Source organism: Sus scrofa, chromosome 16 (genome assembly GCF_054392235.1).
Source record: "Sus scrofa isolate SSC_HxYL_T2T_F1_AM1 chromosome 16, Sscrofa_HxYL_maternal_Yorkshire_Landrace_v2.0, whole genome shotgun sequence".
Classification (NCBI taxonomy): domain Eukaryota; kingdom Metazoa; phylum Chordata; class Mammalia; order Artiodactyla; family Suidae; genus Sus; species Sus scrofa.
This window is the reverse complement of record NC_139398.1, coordinates 20,220,231-20,244,819: the sequence shown is the minus strand read 5'-3', so window position 1 is coordinate 20,244,819 and position 24,589 is coordinate 20,220,231. Positions and strand designations below refer to the sequence as shown.

At 35.1% G+C, this 24,589-nt stretch overlaps 1 protein-coding gene across 20 annotated transcripts in view; it reads left to right on the top strand.

Moving 5' to 3' along the window:
* CDH18 (cadherin 18) overlaps positions 1-24,589 on the top strand; it is a 1,020,178-nt gene that overhangs the window by 926,194 nt on the left and 69,395 nt on the right. For all 20 annotated transcript variants that reach the window (XM_021076971.2, XM_021076969.2, XM_021076964.2 and 17 more), the window contains 2 exons: positions 412-665; positions 17,444-17,580. In XM_021076971.2, the coding sequence (XP_020932630.1) occupies positions 412-665; positions 17,444-17,580 (391 nt within the window). The remainder of the gene's footprint in view (positions 1-411; positions 666-17,443; positions 17,581-24,589) is intronic.

Genomic DNA, 24,589 nt, shown 5'->3' with positions numbered 1-24,589 from the left:
GCCACAGCAGCCACCCAAGCCACAGTAGTGACAACACCAGGTCCTCAACCTGCTGAGCCACCAGGGAACTCTAGTAGCAAATATTTTAAAAATTAATAATTTAAGATGAAGAGGATATAGAAATTTCTAGAAGAGACTTAGCCTACAAAAAGCCATATTGGCTTCACTATGGGAAATATCTTTTTGCCTCTAGTTACCACATTTATGGCTGCGAAAAATCACAACTGATTTAGACTTGAGTTTCCATGATTTCTGCTTTAGGAGTTATTGTTAAGACGAATTTCATAGTTTGTTTATAAATGGAAATAATTTGATCTAAACTTACCCATGTTTATTTATTTAAAAATGTAAAAGAAAATGTTTATTTGAAAAGTAATCATAATATTGGAAATCTTTTTTTTTTTCCCACAGCCACTGAACTATGAGAAAAAGAAGTCATATACCCTCAACATAGAAGGAGCAAATACACATCTTGACTTTCGCTTTTCTCACTTGGGTCCTTTTAAAGATGCTACCATGTTGAAGATTATTGTTGGGGATGTGGATGAACCACCACTATTTTCCATGCCTTCCTATGTCATGGAAGTGTATGAAAACGCTAAGATTGGGACTGTCGTCGGCACAGTTTTGGCACAAGATCCCGACAGTGCCAATAGCTTAGTAAGGTATGGTACGCTTTCACCTTTTATATATATAAAGATTTTATTGCTGCTCACATTAATTTGAAAAGAAGAAAATAATATTTAACATATTTCATTTCCATGTTATTTTCTATTAATACAATTCAATCATAATACTAATTGATTCTTTAACTGAGTAAATAACAGATGGGTTTCTGTTGAAATTAGTATACATGTAGCTATCTCCATGAATGTACTTTTGAGCACACAGATAAATTATTCTATTTGACTTAATATATGGGAGCATAATTGACTAGAATATTTAATTGATTAATTAATTAATTAATTGTCTTTTTAGTGCTGCACCCATGGCATATATCAGTTCCCAGGCTAGGGGTCAAATCAGAGCTGTAGCCACTGACCTGTGCCACAACAACATCAGATCCAAGCCATGTCTGTGACCTACACCACAGCTCATGGCAACCCTGGATCCTTAGCCCACTGAGCAAGGCCAGGGATCAAACCTGCATCCTCATGGATGGTAATCAGATTTGTTTCCACTGAGCCACAATGGGAACTTGATTGGAAAATTTTATAGAAAATTATTTAATTGCAGAGAATCTTGTTACCTTAGTAATAGAAGTATAAATACAGTAAAAATAATGAGGGTTCGGGAATAATATTCAGTTCTGACTCCTTGTGCTGTCACAAGGCTCTAAGTCTTTAGGACATTATTTAACCTTATTTGTAAAAGAATATATAATATCTATCTCTTGGATTTATTGTGAGAATGCATCAGGTGATGTGCTTAAAGTACTAAGTAGTGTGGCCTACACTAGTAGTCACTCAATAAATGCTGACTTGTCCAAGGCAAGTTAGGGAATCACCTCTGAAGATAGGAGAACTGATATGGGAATTCTGGTGACTTGATTTCCTAGCCGTGTGATCTTACACAGTCATTCAACCTCACTCATCTTAATATCGCATATAGGAACAAGAATAATAACATTACATACATATGCGGAGAGAATTACATTAGATTGACAGAAAGTACTTAGCATAGCTGGTGAGTGCTCAGTAACTAATATTTTGTTATTGTAGTATATCTTGCCTAGCAATAATTACAGCTTTCCTTGCATAATCACAGGGTGTTTTTTTGGTCTCAATTATGACAAAAATCAAATAACTGCATAAACATATAAAACTCTTTAGTCACCCTATATTTATACCCTTGGATAATCCTAAGGCCCTAGAAAGGCTGAAATCCTTAACAAGTCTGTCTGCACTTTCCCGTCAAGTTTGTATTCTCATTTTCTTTAGTTTTAATCCATTTTAACAAAAGCTAATATGATAAATATTCTCCTTGGTATGTACGTAATGTTTGTAAAGGGTTTCCATTTCCTTTTATATAAGCATGATTGTTTCTAAGGTTTGTAAAAATGGCCTCAGCACTCATGCATGGAGAGAAACCATTTTCTGAGCACAGATATATGTATTAAACAATTCTGCTTCACCTCTGCATGCAGAAACATTGCCCTGTCAGTTGATAATCCCTCTGTCACCCTGAAAGCAAGAACTGGACATTACTTGAAGCAGGATAGGCAAGATATGCAAAATAACATGCATAAACCCAGTTATGGAAATTGATCTTAAATTAAGGGATGCAAGCAGAAGTTGATATGCTTATTAGTCCAACCAGAGGAAGGCCACTATGCTTCATCAGTCCACAGAATGCCATAGTTTAATAGGATGTTTGACACTTAATAAGGAAAATTTGTTGAACTATATTAAAATCTAGCATTACAAAGCCTATTTACAAATGTGGCCATTTGCCAAAATGAGCCAACACCTTTTAGGAATAAAACTATTTCATGTTGTGAGTTTGATGTGAAAATATTGGATAAAATTGATAGACTTTCTTTTTAAAACTAAATTTTTATGTTAATGATTCATTCTGTATTCTTGATTAAAAGAGGTGGGGGTACATTTATTTTTAAAAGTGATATTTAGGAGTTTGTCAGTGCTGTGCCTCAGGTCACTGCTGTGGTGCAGGTTTGATCCTTGGCCCGGGAACTTCTACCAGTTGTGGGTGAGGCCAAAAAAAATTAAAGTAGCATTTAAAGCACCTCGTTATATGCCGATAGTACAGTAGTCCCCATGACAAAGAAATTAAACACATGCCTGCACACACACACACACACATAGAGTAGCTTGAAGTCCAGTATAGAGAGGAAAAAAAAAATTACATCCTTCGATAGGGTAATAAAGGTCTGATAAATTTGTGGGGAACAAATGTCCCTGACATTTTCTAGAGGGAATGAGTTGAGGAAGATTGAATTGAAGTTCAAAACCCAAATGAAGGATTAGACAGGTAAAGAATAAAGAAAATAACTGCAGTTTGTTGTGTACGCAAGGAGCTTAGATTACCTGTGTGGGAATGGCAAAATAACGAGGTTGTAAAAAAAGCTAGAGAGAGATCATGGAAAGCATTTGAGGTAGGCTGACATGGTGGAAATTTATCCTGACAGAAGTGTCAGTGGGGGGAAAAAGAAATTAGAGATGCATAAGTCACTTTAATAAAAACAATGATGGGAAGATTTTTGTATTTCAAAATAATGAAGTTTCAAAATGCTGTGAAGGTGGAATATGTGTTCCAGAAAGGCAGGCCAATGGAGCAAAAATTGTGGCTGGGGGAAACTTCTTTCAATATTGCTCTATATATCCCCATATACACAAAAGCACCCATTTACATGAAAATGTACTTAGCTAAGTACAAACCCCTTGTCGCACCATGAGGGGACATTTGGCAATGTCTGAAGATAAGATGTGTTTGATTGACACAATTAGGTAGAGTGATATTACTACCGTCTCTAGGTAGATGTCAAGGATGGTTCTAAACACCTAAAGTTGTTATGGTCTGTGTGTGGGTTGGAAAAAGAATTTACAGACTCACAGCAGGGTGGAAAGAAAGATAAGTTTATTGCAATAAGAGATGCTGCCAGCACATTGGGATGACTTCCTGATGATCAGGGAGAGCCAGCTGGGCCTGAGTGTGTGATTCTGTCTGTTTTTATAGCCCAGGGAAAGAGAAGAAGTCTTAAGATATATCTGCTGACCTGCTAATTGGTTGGGAAAGAGGGGTGTTTTGATACACTTACCAGCTGTTGGAGCATATCATGCCCCTATAACAGTAGGGTGAGGAGTAGGCCACATACCTTTTGTAGTAGGGGGAAGGAAGGAGTAGGACAGGTTGCTCAAGTTGGGGGAGGGGTCCTTACAATGAGAGAGGTGGGGCAATAAGGGTCTGGTAATTCTTGTCTTGGCCAGAGGCTTTGAGTTCTATCTCCTTGGAAAGGCATTGAATTCCCACACAACTCACGAGTCCCCACCACAAAGAACTATCTGGTCCAGAATATCAATGATGCTGTAGCTGAATATTCCTGACACAGAATAAACTGTGGTTTATTGTGGTGCACTGATAAAATGGGAGTGATAATTACATTCATAGAAAGAAATTCTGAGGAGTTCCCATCTTGGCTCAGTGGTTAACAAATCCGACTAAGAACCATGAGGTTGCGGGTTTGATCCCTAGCCTTGCTCAGTGGATTAAGGGTCCTGCATTGCTGTGAGCTGTGGCGTAGGTCACAAACGCGGCTCAGATCCAGCATTGCTGTGGCTCTGGTGTGGGTTGGTGGCTACAGCTCCGATTAGACCTCTAGTCTGGCAACCTCCATCTGCCGTGGGTGAAGCCCTAGAAAAGACAAAAAAAAAAAATGTTCTGAAAAACAAATTTTTAGGAAATAACATCAATATGGATGTTTCATGTACATGCATACTCGTGAATGTTTCAACACATATCCTGTAATTAATTTAAAAATATTTGCATATAAAGGTTCCGTTATATTGTCGATCACCTCAGTAAATTGCTCTATGTTATTGGGAACATTTAATTGAACATCAGCTACATTATACACTTTCTCCCAGTTGTTGCTATGCAAAAGTGATTGGTATATTGTCTCCAAATGCAAATATCGAGAAGCACAAATCCATTAGCATGTGCATTTTTCTTTATGCTTTGTTTTGGTTAGGAAACTAAAATGAATCCTTCCAAAGCTGCCTTAAAATAATCAGACGCCATAGCTGGTGTTTGGGGGCATAATTTACATAATATTGTTCTTGATTTTAATAAAAATATGTCATTCACATGGGCCTCTAGGTGCAAACAGTGAATAAAAAACAGAAAACATTAACAAATACAAAAGCAATCCTTATCCTTCCACCTTTCCCAGGGACCAAATGTTTGTACTAATTAAGGAAGCTCACATTGAAAAGATGTACCTTGCAATGTGCCCTGAAATGCAATTAGCTCCTAGTCTGTAGAATTGGTAATGAAAGGGAGTTTGAGTCTTACAGGCATTTGAGAAAAACTTCCTGACTTGTCTTTTGTATTTTAATTTTCTAAACTATTAGTGAGATTCTTCAGATTTCTAAAAGCATGCTATGTCTACCTTTTGTCTCTTTTAACTCAAAACAAGGATATGCAATTTGCAACAATATCATCATTAGCTTTCTTAAAAATAAAATCAGAATGAGGCTATTTACCAGCAGTGAAGAAACCTTGATTTAAATAGGCTGTGCTCACTTGCTGGCATACTGCAAATAAAGTTCAGGAATTTCCTGAGTAGCTACTGATAGATGAGCAATCCTATGATGGACAGGAGAAGTTAGAGAGCTTTCTGGAAATGTGACCTTATATCATGTGACTATTAAAAAGAGTGGCCATTTATTATTTGATATCTGTGGGCCAGAGGTTTATAATGCATGCTCCAAACCCTTGTAAGAACCTAATAAGATCATAGTATTAGTATTAGATGAACAAACTAAGGCTCAGACAGGTAATTTGGCCACATTTACATAGTGATAAAGTGGCAGATCCAGAATTTAAATCCAATTTCACTTTACTCTCAAAACCCTGATTTTTTTGTTTGTTTTAAAGCCACAATATGTTGTCTCTCCTATATTTTAACTAGTAATAATAATAATAAACTGCATTTACAGAAATCAAATATCACAAAGTAGGAAACAGATTAATGTTTTTCATGTTTGGATGTGTTTCATACTCTGGAAAAAAGAGAGGCTGAAGAATGCCAATTTCAATTTTTAACCCTAGCACTTCATTAAAAAAAATTTACAAAAACGAACTGTTCTTGATTTTGGAGTTTCTCCATATTGTAAAGTCAAAGACATATATCTCTTGATTTAGTACAACAAAAAGAAAATTATTGAAGTCCTCACTTAACATTTCTCATAGGATGAAGAGCTTTATTATGAGTTTATGTGAGGTAGTATATGCACTCATCTTTACTTCTTTTCCACTCTTATTTATAATCTGACTTTATCTCTACATTTATTAATTCATAAAATTTTTGATAATTTCTTTGTGCAATAACTTTAAAGCTATTAGAAGGAAATTTTAAATATTGCACATAATTGTTTCAAATGTTTACCATGGCATTATATAAGAAACAATAGCCAAATTTATAGGCTAACATAAAAAATAAAATTGTGACCAGGTTTGGAAATATTTGCCATATTAAAACAAAAATCTAAGTTATTTTCTAAAAAAAGAATAGTTGCAAAGAAATGTTTACTCACCCTATTCTGAGTTTAGTTGCAGCCTCAGTGAACAAGTACTTCCAGTATATTCACTGTATTCTTATTAGTGTATTCGGTTTTTTTATGCATTTCTGAAATTTTCGCATAGTTAATGATGAGATGGCAGTTTGAAATACCTCATTAATTTAGAATGTTACAACAGCAAAAATAATTGGTATTTCAAAATAATAATGAAGTCATATGAAACTTGAAAAATAAAGTAAAAATTTGATTAATAGTGTTTGAATATGGGATTCAGTATTCTGAAAAGAAAGGTGAGAATACCCAGAAAATACCCAGTTTCAAAGTATATCCATATTAAAAATATCCCATATAGAGTGAGGTTTTCTTCTATAGACCAAATTTACTTATACAAGTATAGCTTAATGAAAGTCAAAAATATCTGAATTAGACCTTTAATAGAAAGCCTAAATAGACCCTCATCAAAACTGGAATAGTCTTCTGATACAAAGGAGATAACTCATTAAAGACATTTAATGCACTTCATAAAAATTGAGTGCAGCTCAAGAGAAAGTAGGCTCCCATTAAAAAATGGAAGTCCTTGTCTTTGGCTTGTGTTTTGGTGATTTATAGTCAAGGTAGCACATTTGGATTAATCAATACTTTTACTGTTAAATGTCATGTGACTGTAGCATTTGAAAATGTAAAGGGACCCAAAGATGACCAAGACAGTCCTATTCCTACAGAGATGACAATTCTGTGAACAAAGCTGGCTGGTAGTCACACAGCTTACTAATCATAGAAACGAAACAGGAATGTGGTCATTTTTACCATGCTTCAACAAAGGTACAGAAGATCCCTGAATATTTTTCCATTGAGTGCTCAAATTTACCTAACAGCTTAGAATGTGGTGGTAACCACCCTAAACCAGAGTCTCAATGCCAGAAGGAGAACCTGTTGCCTGGGTGAGCATGTGTAATTCATTTCGTCCTGGAATGAACACTGAGGTCTTGGCTTATTGATGTCTGTTAGTCTACTGACTAGAGACTAAAACATTCAAATAGTGTTCATGTGAAATTTTCAAAGACATTTTTAAAAAATGCTTAAAATGACTCCATAGTGTTTCTAAAACTCAAGATTATTGGAATTTCTATGATCTTAGTTATGTAGAAGAAATAACAGGCAGAAACATGTTTTTTTTGTGTGTGCAGAGATTTTACTTCTTTAGGTTCTTTACTTTCATTGGATAGAGGTTTTGGTTCAGGAAGTTAAAAAGCTTTCCAAAATATCTATTTGCTATATATGCTGCACATTTTATTAAGCACCTTATATTGACAAGTGACAAATGATCCTTATGTTCTATTTTTTAGATTATTTTCTCGATGCATGACTTGTGGAATAAATTGTGTTCCCAAAGTGAGCTAAGGGAATCTTAAATTTTTTAATGAATCTGAGCTATACTGCAGGTGTATGACATTTTGTTAAATTAAAGATGAGGCCAAGCTGCTGTAATATCCCACAGCATGTATATTGATTAAACTTTATCCCGTCTATTGATCAGAGCCAGTAAAACTTATGAAAACAGCTGTTTGGGAGGGAAAATCTCAAAAACGTTTGCTTTACCACTCTCATTCTGTATCTACAAGCATCAAAAGTATGACAACTGAAAAAAGTCTTCTATACCTTAAGCCAAGTGATGTTTCTCAAGTAAATCACTGTAAAAGATAGATTTCCATTACATAAATGTCTTGTAAATTAATTTTTATGGTGAAAGGGACTTATGATAAAAACAATAAATACCTCTGGGGACTAAAATTTTATTATTGCAATGAGAAATAACTTTTCTAATGTACTTTAACATGACAAAAAGTTATCTTGGATCTATGCCTACATAATCAAAGGGAAATCGAGTACCAAATAATAAACTGAGTAATTTATTTAAAGAAAATATTTGAATAAAGGAAATCATTGCTAAGATTGACTTCTATGGTCACAACTCATCTGCCGATTTGTTTGCCCATAAATTCTAATTTTAACAATAAATTTTCATCTTATTTAGCAAAGCATTTTCTTTTCATTTTTTTTCATTGCACTAAAACATATTTACTAGAAATATGAAATGGCACATGGCACATATAATGAATGACAGAACAAAGTGTTATAGGAATAAAAATCGTAACCCAGGTTTATAAACTACAGGGGCAACTTTACAAGATCTCCTGTGTTCAATGGGCCCATTTATCTGCTAGCATGAAATTAGTCAGGGTTTGCATAGGGAATTATCCAATGAGAGGGTTCTTAAGGACCACTGGATAAATCTGAGCTGACACAAGCTTAATTACACTTCCTCTGGTCTATTGCCAGGAGATTACCAATCCCTCACAGGCAATATTTTCTTGATCATTGATCATACAACTTCCTAAGTAGCACTTAGTACAGATGTTATCCTGACATCTAGTTCATGCAGGATGTGGTGAGCTTATAATGATGGTCAGGACATAATGTTGTGCTGTAATCATCATATTAAACTAGCCCTTGAACCTGCCTCAACATTTCCTCCCTCAGACTAACCCTTTTGGCCACATCTTCCTGTAGATTTGTTCAGAGCATCAACAAAATGTACTGTGAGGTGGGTTTTTCTCTTAGATTCAACCGGAAGTCTAAAAATATGGGCTTTAAAAATGATAATTGTATTACAACCTAAAATTATTTCCAGAACTGCGAGGTAAATGAAATACTGTGAAAAGTATTAATGTTTGTCCTTGTTGCAATGTTTTGCTATCTCCTCATGCAACAGAAATACAAGCTAAGTAAAGGCTATAAAATATTTTATTTCCTCTATCAATCTAACAAATTTTAAATACAATGATAGGAATAGATATAAAGGATAATATTAAGGATACATAAAAAGTTTATCTCTGTATGAAAACACACTGTTCTTGATGAGTAAAGCACAATGACTTATTGGCCTGTTTATTTCCACCAAAATATTTACAAAAAAAGTAAAAGCTACAATGAAATGCCTTAATTTTACATTAGGTATTAATAGCTTTCTGTTTATATTTGTTGAATTTTTTGTTGGTTGATTCATTCACTTATGAGGCAAAGTCTTACACCAATGCTATTATAAATGGAAGAAAAAGAGCTTTATTCTCATAAACTTCCTTAATGAAAATTGACTCATGCATTGGGTGGGGAATTGAGGATAATTTAATTTACAGAAATTTCTTTTTTTAGAAACAGGCAGCAGTTCATGCTATTTGTATGGAGACTCTTGTTCATTTGTTAGTAACCCTCATTCAGATCCCACTGTACTTACAGTACTTTGCAAGAAGAAAAACACAAAAAAAACAAAAACAAAACAGTATTTACTATTTGTGAACTTTCCCAGCAATATAGACCCAAATTTCTAAGAAGTGAAAAAGAAAACCTTCCTAAGAGACATTAAAACAAATGATAGTTATCCACCAAAGCCTATTACTTGATACTCAGCATAAAATACTTTCATATATCACCTCACTTAATCATCACAATAAAATCGTGATGCAAATAATATCTCCATTTTGCCAAGGAAGAAAGCTCCCTGAGATAATACATTGCTTAAAGTCATAGAGCTAGTAAGTGGTATAACTGTGATGAGTATCACATTTACTTGGTTTCAAAACCTGTGTTCATTCTCTCACCACTTCTCCATACCATTATCACACATATGCTGGGTCTATTTTAGAAAAAAATTACCTTAGATTCATGAAGGAATTGAGGCCAGGATCTATAGTTTACTGTACACAGAGGGAAAGAATGTAGGAGATGTTTTCAGTGATTGAAGAAGTTATTACTTCATGGTATCTGAAAATTGGGAAATTTGTTTTAGGTAACCCTCCCCCACCTTGGCATTCTATTCTCTATGTGACTTCAAGAGCCAGCTTATGCATTTCAGTCCTCAGAAATGCATTGAGTTGAATATTTCCCACCAACTGCCTCTAGTTTCTCAAGCATTCTCTCCTTGGCTTAGTCCATGATATGGTTGAATCTTCATTCCTTACTAAAGACTGTTTTATTTATTTATTTATTTATTTATTTATTTATTCTTTTTAGCTATTTCTTGGGCCTCTCCCGCGGCATATGGAGGTTCCCAGGCTAGGGGTCGAATCGGAGCTGTAGCCACCGGCCTGTGCCAGAGCCACAGCAACACGGGATCCGAGCAGCATCTGCAACCTACACCACAGCTCACGGCAACGCCAGATCATTAACCCACTGAGCAAGGGCAGGGACCGAACCGGCAACCTCATGGTTTCTAGTTGGATTCGTTAACCACTCTGCCACGACGGGAACTCCCAGACTGTTTTATTTTAATGTTCTTATTATTTTAGTGTAACACTGTGTAGGGGTGATAATACTGACTGAAATATTAATGTGTGGGTGAAGGCAGAAACTTCTGTCTGCAGTCCTATCTACAACCTACATCATGAAGTCTCTCTCTTTCTCTCTTACTAGCCCAGCAGCCAAAAATGCCACCCCATTTTGGAAACCAGATCAGAAATATCCCTGTCTCTTTCTCTTATGGAATTGTTAAATTGTATACTCTCTAAATAATCTCTAATGCACATTTATTTCATTACTCAACCTTCAAGACTGATGAAAACTATGTTTTCCCTGAAGTCTTCTATTGCTTAGACCTCTTCTATTTGCTCTGATCTCTTGATTTGAAACTCTGGACATTGATCCATATTTGCTTACAAATACTTTCTGTCCTTTTTCTTTTTTAATTACTTGTTTCCCTAACTAAATCACATGTTAAATAATTCTCAGGTCTTGCCGTATACTCTCTTTGAAATATCTCTTGTTCTTTTCTTGTACTCCTTCAAATAAATATTCTTTGAATGAATGGGTAAAACCTCAAATATAGTCTACTTTAAAAAAGTGTAAATATTACTTAATGATTATATCAATTTTTAATCTCTCGACTAACTAGTTATTTGACACCAGATATAATTCTCCATCATTTCCTGCATCAGTTTTCTCTGTAAAAAAGGTCTATTAATAGAACCTATCTCATCCAGTTGTTCTGAGTATGTAATAAACTAATATTTAAAAAACGCTTAAAACACAAGATAGTATACCGTGGTAAATGTTGGGTTTTATTTTCTCTTGTTAGATTGCTTTTGTAAGTGACATATGTATATAAATATTTCCCCTCAGTCTCACATATCATCTCTATATAGTCTTATATTAAGGGGAAAGTGGAATTAAAAAAAAAATCTTTAAATGTCTTCTCCAGTTATATATATTCTAGCCTCATTTTACATAGGTTCATTTTTTGATAGCTATGAACTAGAATATTAAAAAAAATTCTCAAAGCTCTAATTCCTCAGGTTTCATAATTAGTCCCAATTTAGAATCTATGTCACCTACACAAATGGTTGATTTTATACTTGCTGGATATATCTACAAATGCCTTATTAATATTAACATTTGCTAAAACCACATATATATATGTGTGTGTGTCTACGTGTGTGTGTATATATGTTTTTTATCATTTATTTATTTGTTTTACAGTTGGATTGTTAGCAGTCTGATGTTTTTAAGTTATTTTTATTGTTGATTTATATATATGTTAATGAAGTATTAAGATGTGTTTACTTTTTGAAAGTTTGTGACAGCCATGTATTTTATTATGAAATATTTTGAAAAATTACTAATTGAGAATATTTTTGTCTTTTTATTGTTTGATAAACAGTTTTGAGGACACATGCCACTTCTTAGTTTTAAATAATTAGCATTAAATGATTCTGCATATAATCCCTCAAAACATTTCTGAATAGTTTCTTTTCTCTGACATTTCTGTTTTCCCTTTTTCTGAGCTTTTATTAGTATGGCTAGGCGGAAATCCAAGGGTGTTTAAGCAGAGCTATTTAGTTCTACTTGAGTTGAAATTCAATTGCAATGCCATGAACAAGACTTTGGATCCAAGCATTGCCCTTATGTCTGGCCCTTATGTTGCGGATTTCCCATGAGAGTTAGGTCATGTAGAAAACTAACAAGTAAATAATATGAGTCTGAGGACACATGCCTCACATTATATCTATTGTTTAAATATAGGTTATATATTTTTAAAAATCAAATATAAAACATTTAATCCTAAAGTAATTAACCACTAATACTAGCACTCAATGTTAAAAAGCTCTGCCTAAAAGAGAGGGGGGTTGTTCTGATAAAGAGACTACAGGTTTTCAGAGTCTTAATTTAGCTTATAAACAGAAGAAAACCCATTTTCTCCCAGACAGACTATTCTAAGATGGTCAGATTTCTAAAATGGAGTGTGTTCTGCCATATTTCATAAGAGTATAAGGATAACAATGTAATCTGAGCTTTGCTGATAGTTTGATGCAGGAAACTTGGAGATTGAATAATATTTTTCAATTTTAGGTTCAGCTTTCAAATACAGGAACTATTGTTCTTAAACTACCAAAAAATGGAAAGTGTCTTAAAGACAAGTTACTTTAGATGATATAATAACCAGATCACCAACTGATCACATCAACGAATATTCTTCTTCTCATGTGACAGGATTTCTCACGCCTCTTAAGCAATTCAGCCCTCATCCTCCCTCATCCTTGGCATCAGGCCTCTGGGGAAGGAATATTATGAGAAGGTTTTTTTGTGACATGAACTCAAGGCAAATGAAGTAAGTGGGTTTCAGTGGACCATGGCCTAATGCTTTGGGAAAGCCCAATGACATATCTCTTTACCACTATTCTGTAGTGTCTAGATCTAATATCTCTTTGAACCCAATTTACTTTATATCTCTATCTTTTCTCATAAATTGATTTGCATATCAGATTTTCTTCAAGCAACATATAATTATTAGAAAATATTCAATGCAAGAAATGGCTTTTTAATCTTGCTTTTTAGGGCTGTACCCATAGCATATGGAAGAGTTCCCAGTCTAGAGGTCAAATTGGAGTTATAGCTGCTAGCCTACACCACAGCCACAGCAACATGGGATCCAAGCCACATCTGCAACCAACACCATAGCTGAGGGCAATGCTGGATCCTCGACCCACTGAGCAAGTGTTACCAGAATCCAGGTTCTTGTTTACTGAGCTGAAGAATGAACTTTGAAAACACACAGGCAGCAAGCAAGCAAAGTCTTTATTACAGGAAAGCAAACAGCTCCCAGGACAGCTGGGAGGGGGAAGAAGAGCCCCCTCTCTCTATTTTCCTATAGGGATTTTTAACCCTTAAATATGGGGGTTACCAACGTGGGGTCCAGAAAGATGTGGTTTTCTTTGATTGGCCTTGCCCAGTTACCTGTGTCAGTCCTCAGAGGTCTTAGAGGTGGAAATGTCCCATAAGTCTTACGGTTTCTTTGCCCTTCTCTTCCCCTAGACTGAGTCACAGGGGTTTAAGGAGTAATGTCCATCTGGGTGTAGGTACACTCCCTATGGTAAACAAGGCCTATGGGGATGTTACTCCATGGACCCCTAAGCCACAAATATTAATCTATAGCCATATCAAAGAATGCATCAAACCACATACTCCTACACTGACTACCTGAATTATTATTCTGCCTCACAAGGACAGGAATACCCCCATCCTCACTGATACTAGTCAGATATATTTCCACTGCACCACAATAGGAACTCTTAATTTTTTTTTTTTGATCACACAGTTAATAATGACAGATTCTGTTTTTGTCAGGGGTTATTTTTAATAAATAAGCTCCTAAGATTTCTTGGGATGCTCTATAGCTAGGATCTATGTAGTGTTATTAGCATCTTCTGCCATATTTGTGCATGTGTGTCCACAGGTTATTATGAGGTTTCATACCTGGGCAATATGTTGTATGTACCCTGTTAACACAGAATGCCCATGTGAAGCAGGGGTTGTACTTCAATTACACTTATGCTCCGTTCTAGAAAGTATGATGAATTTTGTAATATTTCCATCACCACCATTGGTATCTTATGAGATTTTCATCATGTTAAAATTTTCAATGCTAATCCCTATATTTGTGCTTTGGAACCCAGCCTGATCACCTTCTCATGAATTTTATCTTTTTAGTTATTCCTCTTTTTCAAAATGATCATTCCTTTCAGCAAAGATCGTGCCTGATATTTCCCATATCGGAAAAAATTAATTTTTGAACCTACATCCCTGATAACCTAAGGCACCATTTTTTCTGATCATCATGTCAGGTAATGGTATCTAATAAAGTATCACAAGTCATGGACTCTGTTCGCATTCAATATTCAATATACTTTTGAGTCCACTGCAATAGAAATTGCATCCTTTCATATTTTATTGAAATCACTCTTTTCAAATTAACCAATTAGGTCCATCCTGTCACATACAATCCAGTCTTTACTAATAACACCCAACTTCTCAATAGAATTCACTTTAACTTTGCACTTAAAACACTCATTTCTTGACTTCTAGGCCACCTCACCCACCCACTTTTCTTCTCTCCAGGCTGTTCCTCTCTTTTAGCGGGCAACTTCTCCTATTCAGATGCAGAACTGCTTTAGACTCCAAAGATTGGGCACTGTGGGACTCAATCTTACTTTTCCTTTCCTCTTACAATTCTCTCCCAGATGAGACTGTTCCCATTACCTTTATTGAAGCTGATATATCACAAATTTATATTTCCTGTTCATTCAGAAAGCACATTTGAACTCCACACCCGTATCTAATTTTCTGCTTTTATTCTGCATGTTTATTTAACTGGCATCTGAGGAATAACCTATCATCATCACTGATTTCTCCCAAACTCTTATTCTCCCAATGAGAATTTTTTCCTAACTCTTTATCTAGTTCCATGAATGAGCTTATCAATTACATGCTAGATCAAACACACAGCTGCAACACAAAAATTGAGTCTTTGGTAATTTCTTTCTTTTTTTTTTTCTTATTAATGCCACTCCAACAAAAATCTTTATAGGTTGTAATCAATATATAACAGTATTTTATACCCTTTTTCCATTTCCTTACTTTTCTAATTTTGTCCATGATGACATCATTTCTTATCTGAATTGTTCTTAATGTTTTCCAATCTGAGATTTAAAGTAGCCACTGTACTTTTTCCAGAACACAAACATATCTGTTATTTTCTTTGTTTAAAATGTTCCCCCTCTTCCATGCCAAAAAAAGGAGTTACCTGGAGGCTCAGTGGGTTAAGTATCTGGTGGTAACTGTTATGGAACTGGCTTAATCCCTGGCCCAGGAACTACCACATGCCATGAGCTCAGCCAAAAAAAAAAAAAAGTTTCCCATTGCATTTATAAAGAATTTCAAACTCTTTACCACGTGCTACAGGGCTTGCATGTCCTATGCTGTAGCCATCCACTTAATTCATTCTGCCAGCTACATTGAAGCATCCATTTGCTTTTATTTATATACTTTTAAATTATTTTTTTAAAAGTATAGTTGATTTACAATGTTGTGCCAATTTGCGCTGTACAGCATAGTGACCCAGGCACACATTTTTTTTCCACATACTATCTTCCATCATGTTCTATCCCAAGAGATTGGATATAGTCTCCTGTGTTATAGAGTAGGGTCTCATTGTTTATCCATTCTAAATGTAATAATCACATCTACTTACCCCAAACTCCCAGTCCATCCCACTCCATCCCAACCCCCTTCCATTTTTTTTAAACAAAGTTGAGCTTTTTTTTTTAATTTGTATCTCTGCACTTTCATCCCTATATTCAAATATTCTTCCCTTTAAACTCTTTATATAATTTCTGGATGAAATGTCACTTAAGCTAAGATTAATGAATAGGTATTAGACGTTTAAGGAGAGAAGAAAACAGTCTACACTTAAATCATTTTAGGAATAGTTTAAAACATTTATAGAACATAGGATGATTGTTTGCTATATTATGTATTCATATTTATGTTAATTAACTATTGTCAAATAATGTGAAACTCAGGGGAATAGAAAAGAGTAATGTATACCCATGGTGTATGTGTCTGTGAGTTCACTGAGGATCCACTGAACTAGGTTGGCTTTTGTTTGCTAACTGCTCATCTCCAGTGCATTCAGTCTTACATCTGTTCTTTAACTAAGTAGCTCTGCTTTTAAGTTGGGAACCTGACAACTTTGCCCTTGTGTTTCATCTTTCTTCTGGGAGTCAGCGGACTAGTCCTGCACTGCTATTCTTATGGCAGGGCAGAGCATAAGAGGAAACATGCAAAGTCTCATGAAACCTAGACCCAACTATGGAACAGGACACCATCACTTTTTAACTCATTCTATTCCCAGAGTATGCTGGAGGCCACACCTACTATAAAAAAGGCCTGCGCAATTACATGAACTGGTGAGGGAAGATTTGTGGCTGATCATGCACCTACTTCCCATGTATTTATTTTCTCATTCCTTGACTAAACAAGATGCTGGGTGATAGAAACTCAATGGTCGTTAATAAAAATGCTTTGTTTTTCATTTTGTATTTATCTTCAAACCTCAGCTATAATGAAATTCCAAGATAGATTAATTTCTGACATCTGTTATCCCCTGAAAAGAGTACATATAGCAATGAAAAGTTTCATTAAAGGTTTATTTTTTTCCCAATGTACTATAGACTTCACAGACGCGGTTTTTTAATTTCTCTCCTATAAATTACTGTGTTTTTATTATCTACTTACTACTATTCTATTAATGGAGTACAGTGGGGTTTTTAAAAATTTTTGAATTAGTAATTAACTAAACTTGAATTAAGAACTGAAAGAAAAATAATTGATATAAGTTCTATGCAAATATAAAATAGCCAGGCAAATCTTTGTTTTTTGTTTTGTTTGTTTGTTTGTTTGTTTGTTTGTTTAGAGCTATACCTATGGCATATGGAAGTTTCCAGGCTAGGGGTTGAATCGGAACTCCAGCTGCCGGCCTATACCATATCTGCAGCAATCCCAGATCTGAGCCGCATATGTAACCTATGCCATAGCTTTCAGCAACACTGGATCCTTAACCGACTGATCAAGGCCAGGGATTGAACCCACATACTCATGGAATCTACTTGGGTTCTTAACCTGCTAAGCCCAATAGGAACTCTCTGGCCAGGCAAATCTTAAGAGCCAAAAACAGAAAGTAAAAAATACATTTCACTATTTGAATATATAACATTTAATACTTTTCTTGGTTCGGTTTTTTTGCTTTATTATAGCATCAAGTTAAAAAGATTTATCAATTTTTTTTCCTCTAGATATTTTATCGACTATAATGCTGAAGATGACAGATTTTTCAACATTGATGCCAATACTGGAACTATTAAGACTACCAAGGTTCTCGATAGAGAAGAAACTCCATGGTACAACATCACAGTTGCTGCTTCAGAAAATGGTAAACTTTACTTTATGTCCCATAGGAAAGATATCATTTATACATTGGGCTTTATACTGAGATTTTCTCTGGAGCAGGGCTTTCACCATTTTTATTTTTTATGCCAGCATCTAGAGGAGTGTACAGAGTGTAGTAGATACAATTACTCATTGTCAGATGTAGTGAATAAATCTCATACCTTTTACTTTACTTCAGTCCCCTCACAGAGGTGGAAAATTGGCATCACAGAACAGAGTCTGCATCACTGGGTCATAATATTTGGTCCTCTTCTTAACTGTGAGACTTGCTTTGTCATGTGCTTATGCCTTACTTAAACAGAATACTTCATATGTGGTGGAACAGTTTAGGAAAATAAGAAGAAGAAAAGAAAAGAAAATCTAACATTTTAATTGGGTAATCTTATCAATATAACACCCCTCTTTAAGCTTCAATTAACAATTAGAAATTTAATATAGTATACAAATAATTCTTAAAATGTTAACAGGCAAGTCTGAGTCCTTTTCAAGAGTAGTACATGATAGACAGCTGAGGAGAGCTCTTGCCCCATCCTCACCCAGAAGATGGCATTGTGTGCTAACCACCTTAGTTTTTTCTTTTTTTCTTTTTTTTTTTTTTCTTTTTAGACCACACCTGCTGCATATGGAAGTTCCCAGGCTAGGGGTTGAAACTGAGCTGCAGATGCAAGGCTATATCACAGTCACAGCAGCACCAGATCTAAGCCATGTCTGCAGTCTACACCCACAGCTCATGGAAATGCTGGATCCTTAACCCACTGAGCAGGGGGAGGGATCAAACCCGAATCCTCATGGATACTAGTCAGGTTTGTTACTGCTGAGCCACAACTGGAACTCCTAAGTTTTTTCTTAAAAACACAAATAGCATTTATTATCTCTGGATGCAAAAAGATGTGCATGACTGTGTTCAAATGAAATTAGGTTAAAACTCTAGGAAAATGTATCTACTGTCATGAAAATGAAGTCTTTCTTTACATGTTGAGAAATAAACCAAAGGTACAAATTGCCCCATTTTTAGCATTGTATGCAGAAATTATGTATGCATTTAAAAATATTTCAATATATTCATGAGAGTAATATAAATATATCGAAATTTAGGATTATTTCACATTAGAAAATAGCATTTTGTAAAATGAAATTACATTCTTTTAAACTCAGAAGGCATAAGAAACTTTTAAAAAATTAAAGCTTCATTAGAAATAATTTATGTACCATAATTCAGCTTTTTAAAATGTATAATTTAAAGGCTGTTAGTATATTCAGAGTTGTGTATGCGTCAGGACAATTGATTTATTTTTTCATTTTTTTATTGAGGTATAGTTGCTTTAAAATTATGTGCCAATTTCTGCTGTATAGCAAAGTGAACCAGACATAGAATATATTATGAATATAAATATGTATAGAATATACTACTTCAAAAAGAAATCCTGAATACCTTAGTCATCACCCTCTAACCCTGCCTCCCATGTCTCAACCTTAGAAGCCTCTAATCCAGTTTCTGTTTCTATAGATGTACTTGTCCATTTAGGCTTCTATAACAAAATACCATAAACTGAGTGCTTTAAAAAAAAAATTGTGTTTGTCTCTAACATTTCTGGAGGCTGGAAGTTCAAGATCAAGGGGCCAGAAGATTTAGTGTCTGGTAAAGACCCAATTCTTGGTTCATAGATGGTTGTCTTCTAATGGTGTACCTACAGAGTTCAAAGGCAAGGAATCTCTCTAGATTCTTTTTCATAAGGGCACAAATTTTTCTTTCTTTCTTTCTTTTTTTTTTTTTGTCTTTTTGCCTTTTCTAGGGCCGCTCCTGCAGCATAAGGAGGTTTCCAGGCTAGGAGTCTAATCAGAGCCACAGCCACCGGCCTACACCAGAGACACAGCAACACCAGATCCAAGCCGTGTCTGCAACCTACACCACAGCTCACAGCAACCACAGATCCTTAACCCACTGAGCAAGGCCAGGGATCAAATCCGCAACCTCATGGTTCCTAGTCGGATTGGTTAACCACTGAGCCATGATGACAACTCCCATAAGGGCACAAATTTCACTCATGAATGTTTCACTCTGAATTTTGGGGAGACATAAACATTCAGCCTATAGCAATAGATTTGTCTTTTACTAGCATTTCATTTAAAAGAATCATATAACACATCATTCTTTGTGACTGGCTTATTTCATCTAGCATGATATTTTCAAAGTTCATTCACATTGTAGCAAGTATCAGTATTTCATTCTTTCCTATTGATAAAAAATATTCCATTAAATGGATATACTACGTTGTATTTATCCATTCATCACTCAATAGACATTTGGGTTGTTTTCACTTTTTTGCCTAATTTGAATAGTTCCATTAAGTACATTAATATGAGTGTTTCTCTGTGGATGAGTTTTCATTTTCCTTGGGTATGTACCTAGGAGTGGGATGGTGGGGTCACATATAAGCTCTATATTTAAACATTTGATGAACTGCCAGACTGATTTCCAAAGCAGCTACAATTTATATTCATAACAGCACTACACAAGGGTTCCAATTTCTCTATGTTGTTACCAATGTTTATTATCACCATACCATTTTATTTATTTATTTTTGGCTTGTGGAAGTTCCTGAGCCAGGGATCAAACTTGCACCAGAGCTGTAACCAAAGCTATATCAATGACAAAGCCAGGTCCCTCTGAGTCATTAGGGAACTCCTATAATATACTTTTTTGATTGTAACCACACTAGCGGGTTTGGGTGATCATTTATTATGGTTTATGCATTTTTATAATGTCTTTTATTATAAATCAGTAATTAAACTATTCTAGTCTTTTCTGTTCTACCTGAATTTTTCATGTTTGTAATCTGAAAAATCAACTCAAGTGGTTTCCATGTAGATCATTTTTTCAATGCAATATTATCTTTGAAAACATTCACTAAATATTTTTAAATGACTGTCATAAAAAATACAGGAGTAGATTTGTTTGTTATGATTCTGTTTAATTTGCATTTTCAAAAGAACCAGACTAGGTCTAGAATAACATGTTCTTAGTCACCCAAGAACAGTGAAATGACTGCCAAATGATAAAGGCTCACTGAAAGCTAAAAAAAATAAAGAAATAAGTGGATTGATATACCCAAGAAGAAGTGATGGGCACTTTGAAAAAATTGTAAAAATATTGTATAGTTCTTCTTAAGAACAGGATCCATGTATAGAAGACAGAAAGGAAGAATCTCTGGAGAGAATGATATTTTATTGTCAGAAACAACAGGAACTTATTTTAAAATAACATCAAATTCAACTCCAGAGGTATTTTGATCAGAAGCCAAACTTTAGATCACTTGCAAATCTCACCTCAGGTCCAAAAATATTTGCATCAAGTAGAAGCTAATTTATAAACATACAAGAATTTAAGTATATCAAGAAAGTTATATTATTTGCAATCATTAGTGAAAGTAAAGTTAATTTTTACTAAAGAAATATTTGAACATGTAATGACTATTTTTTTTTTTTACTATTTGCTAGTACTTTATATGGGAAAAGAGTTAATACATATCTCCTAAGTAAAACAGTATAGTAAATTGTAATATCCTGAATTTTATAGGTGGTGATAAAATATCCTTAGAGACACCTCAATGAACATTACTAAAGTATAATTTAATCCTTATCATAAACAGGTATGTAGAAAGAATGAGCACTAGTTAAGATTTTATAGCCATATTGGGAGACTGTGTTTAGAAAAGTGCCCATTAATTTACTGATTGCTTGGCTGAAGTGCCTATTAAGTAGAGTTGGGAGTTCTTCCACGCACAATTGTTTGTAAGCATTAACGTCAACACGAACCATGTCATCAAAGTATTTTCTAGTATATTTTGTTTTGGATGCTTCTTCAAACTTAAGGCTTTATTTTTTTTTAGTGCAGTTTTACATTTTGCAAAATGGAGATGAATGGACAGCCATTTCCCATACACCATCTTCACCTACACCTGCTTATCTTCCTCCACGATCAGCATCTACTAGAGTGAGACATTTGTTACAACTGATGAACCTACATTTACATCATAATCAACCAAAGTCTAGAGTTTAATTTAGGGCTAAGTCTTGATATTCTGCAGGTTTGGACAAATGCATAATGAAGTGTATCAATCATTGTAGTATCATACAGAGTATTTTAATGCACTAAAAAAAAACTGTGCTCTGCTTGTTCATCTCTTCCCATTGCTTTTAACTACTAATCTTGTAATAGCACCATAATTTTGCCTTTCTAGAATGTCATATAATTGGAGTCATGCTGTATGATATCTTTCAGGTTGGCTTCTTTCACTTAGTAAGAAGGATTGAAGACCCATCTATGTCTTTTCATGTCCTTTAGGTCATTTCTTTTTGGTACTCAATAATATTCCATTATAAGGATGAACCACAGTTTTCTTTCCATTCATCTATTAAAGGACATCTTGGTTGTTTCCAAGTTTTGGCAATGATGAAATAAAGCTGCTATAAACATCCAGGTGAAGGTTTTTATGTAGACAGTTTTCAACTCCTTTGGGTAAACACCAAAATCTGCAATCCCTGGATGATGTGGTAAGAGTATGTTTGGTTTTGTAAGAAACTGCCAAAATATCTAACAAAGTGGCTGTGACATTTTGTATGCCACCAGATATGAATAAGAGTTCCCATTGTTTCACATTCTTGCCAGCATTTGGTGTTGTCAGTGTTCCTGGATTTGGGACACTCTAATAGTGGTATGTTGTTGCTTTAATTTGCATTTTCCTAATAACTTGTATGTGGAGTATCTTTTCATATGCTTACTGTGATCTGTATATTTTCTTTGGTGAGGTATCTATTAAGGTCTTTGGCCCATATTTTAATGAGGTTGTTTGTTTTCCGTTTAATTTTAAGAGTTCTTTGCATGTTTTGGATACCTAATTTGGATAACTAAAAGACACTAGTTGTGTCTTTTACAAATATTATTCTCCCATTCTGTGTTATTTCATTCTCTTGATGTCTTTCAATGAGCAGAACATAGATTTTTTTGTTTTTAATCTGAAGAGATTTGTTCTATGGGATTACACTTAGGAGTTAATGTTTTAAAATGCTTGTTTAGCCTAGCTAAGAGTCTGTGAAAGAAAGAAAAACATGCCTCCTCTGGGCAGATGAAGCAAGGCACCAGGTTTTAAGAGAGAGTAAGAGCAAAGCACATCTGTGCAAAAGATAAAACAAACAAAAAACCAAAAAACAAAAACCAAGCAATATTGCCCCTTCCTTCAGGGGAACAGGCCTCCTGCTAGAAGAGTGATGAGAAAGTGGGAGTGGGCATCCTTTGACCATGCAGGTATGGCTCAGATGCAATGTTAATTACATGGTGTTTGGCTTTGCCTTCTTTCATCCTGTGGTTCCAGGTCAGAGTGATTATTCAGCCACCCAGTCATGCAGTAAAGACAGGAAATGTGGGTCTGGTCTAGGATATCTTTTACTGCTATGGCTAAACATAACTAGCAGCTTTTGGCCCAGTGTGGTATACTTTGAAGACATACCATCCTAACAAAAATCTCTGTGAAATAGAGAGAACAGATATTTTTCTCATTTTGTAGAGTAAAGGAAGTGAGACTCATACAAAATGTTTAATATTGGTTCCTGGATCTATGCTAATTCCTATACGGCCCTCTATGGGAGCTGATGAACATTGAACTTCTGTGTTGATCAGGGATTTTAACTGACTGAAGTTATACTATTACTTATTTTTAAAATGCACTCTGACATAACATTATTTTCACAAGCGTAAAGAGATACCCTAAGAATCATATAAATTCAATATATTTCCTTTGGTCAGGGGAATAGAAAGTGTTGTCTTATCACATCTCACAGTCCTTGGGGAAGGATACTTTTAAATAAATACTGGTGGAATACTTATTTTTTAATTTTTAAAAATATTTAATTAATTAATTAATCAATTAATTTACTTTCTTTTTAGGGCCACACTTGCAGCATATGGAAGTTCCCAGGCTAGGGGTCAAATGGGAGTTGCAGTTGCAGGCCTTCATCACACCACAGCAACACCAGATCTGAGCCACATCCGTGACCTACACTGCAGCTTATGGAAATGCTGGATCCATAACCCACTGAGTGAGGCCAAGGATTGAACCTGCATCCTCATGGACACTCTGTTGGGTCTTTAACCTGCTGAGCCACAATGGGAACTGTGTGGAATATTTCTGTTACAGGTAACAATGCAATCCACAACAGAGCTAGTTGGTAACTTCTATTACTTTTAATGTGTAATAAGTCATCATATGATTTCTGTAGGTCAGAAATCTAGGAGCTCACAGCTGAGTTCCCAACTTTAGATATGGAAACGCAGAAGTCCCTTGTCAGCTGGGCCTGGCTCTTATCTAAAGGCTCCAGGGAAGAATCTGATTTCATGATCATTCTTCTTGATGGCAGGATCTACTTTCTTGAGGATGTAGGTATGAAGGCTCCATTTTTTTCCTGATTGTCAGCTTGGGGAGCTCTCCTCTCTTAGAAGCTGCCTGTATCCCTTCACCTTACTCAAACAAGCAACAGTATGTGAAGTTCTTCTTATTGCTTGAATCTCTTTAACTTTGTCTTCTGCTACCATCTACAGAAAGTCTCTGTTTCAGTGATGTTCACCTGATTAGGTCAGGCCCGCCCAGATAATCTCTGTATTTTAAGGTCACTTGATGGGACTTTACATCTGCAAAATTCCTTCAAGACAGTTCCCAGATTACTGTTTAATTAAATAATCAAGATACAGGAATCTCATGCTGGCATCTTTAGAATTCTGCCTGCTATGAGCCTAAAGTATCTCTAAAAACTTAGGGGGCTTGTAATTTTTTTTCAGGGTAATAAATATTTTTCCATATTTGTATATTGTGGCTTACTTTTCCTCTTCTATGATTCCTTAGAAAAATAACGGTACTAGTAGGCACTCAATAAGTAGTTTTTAATGTATTTTTTTTCAAGTGACTAGCTCTCATCTCCCTCCATTTCCTTAATACCTA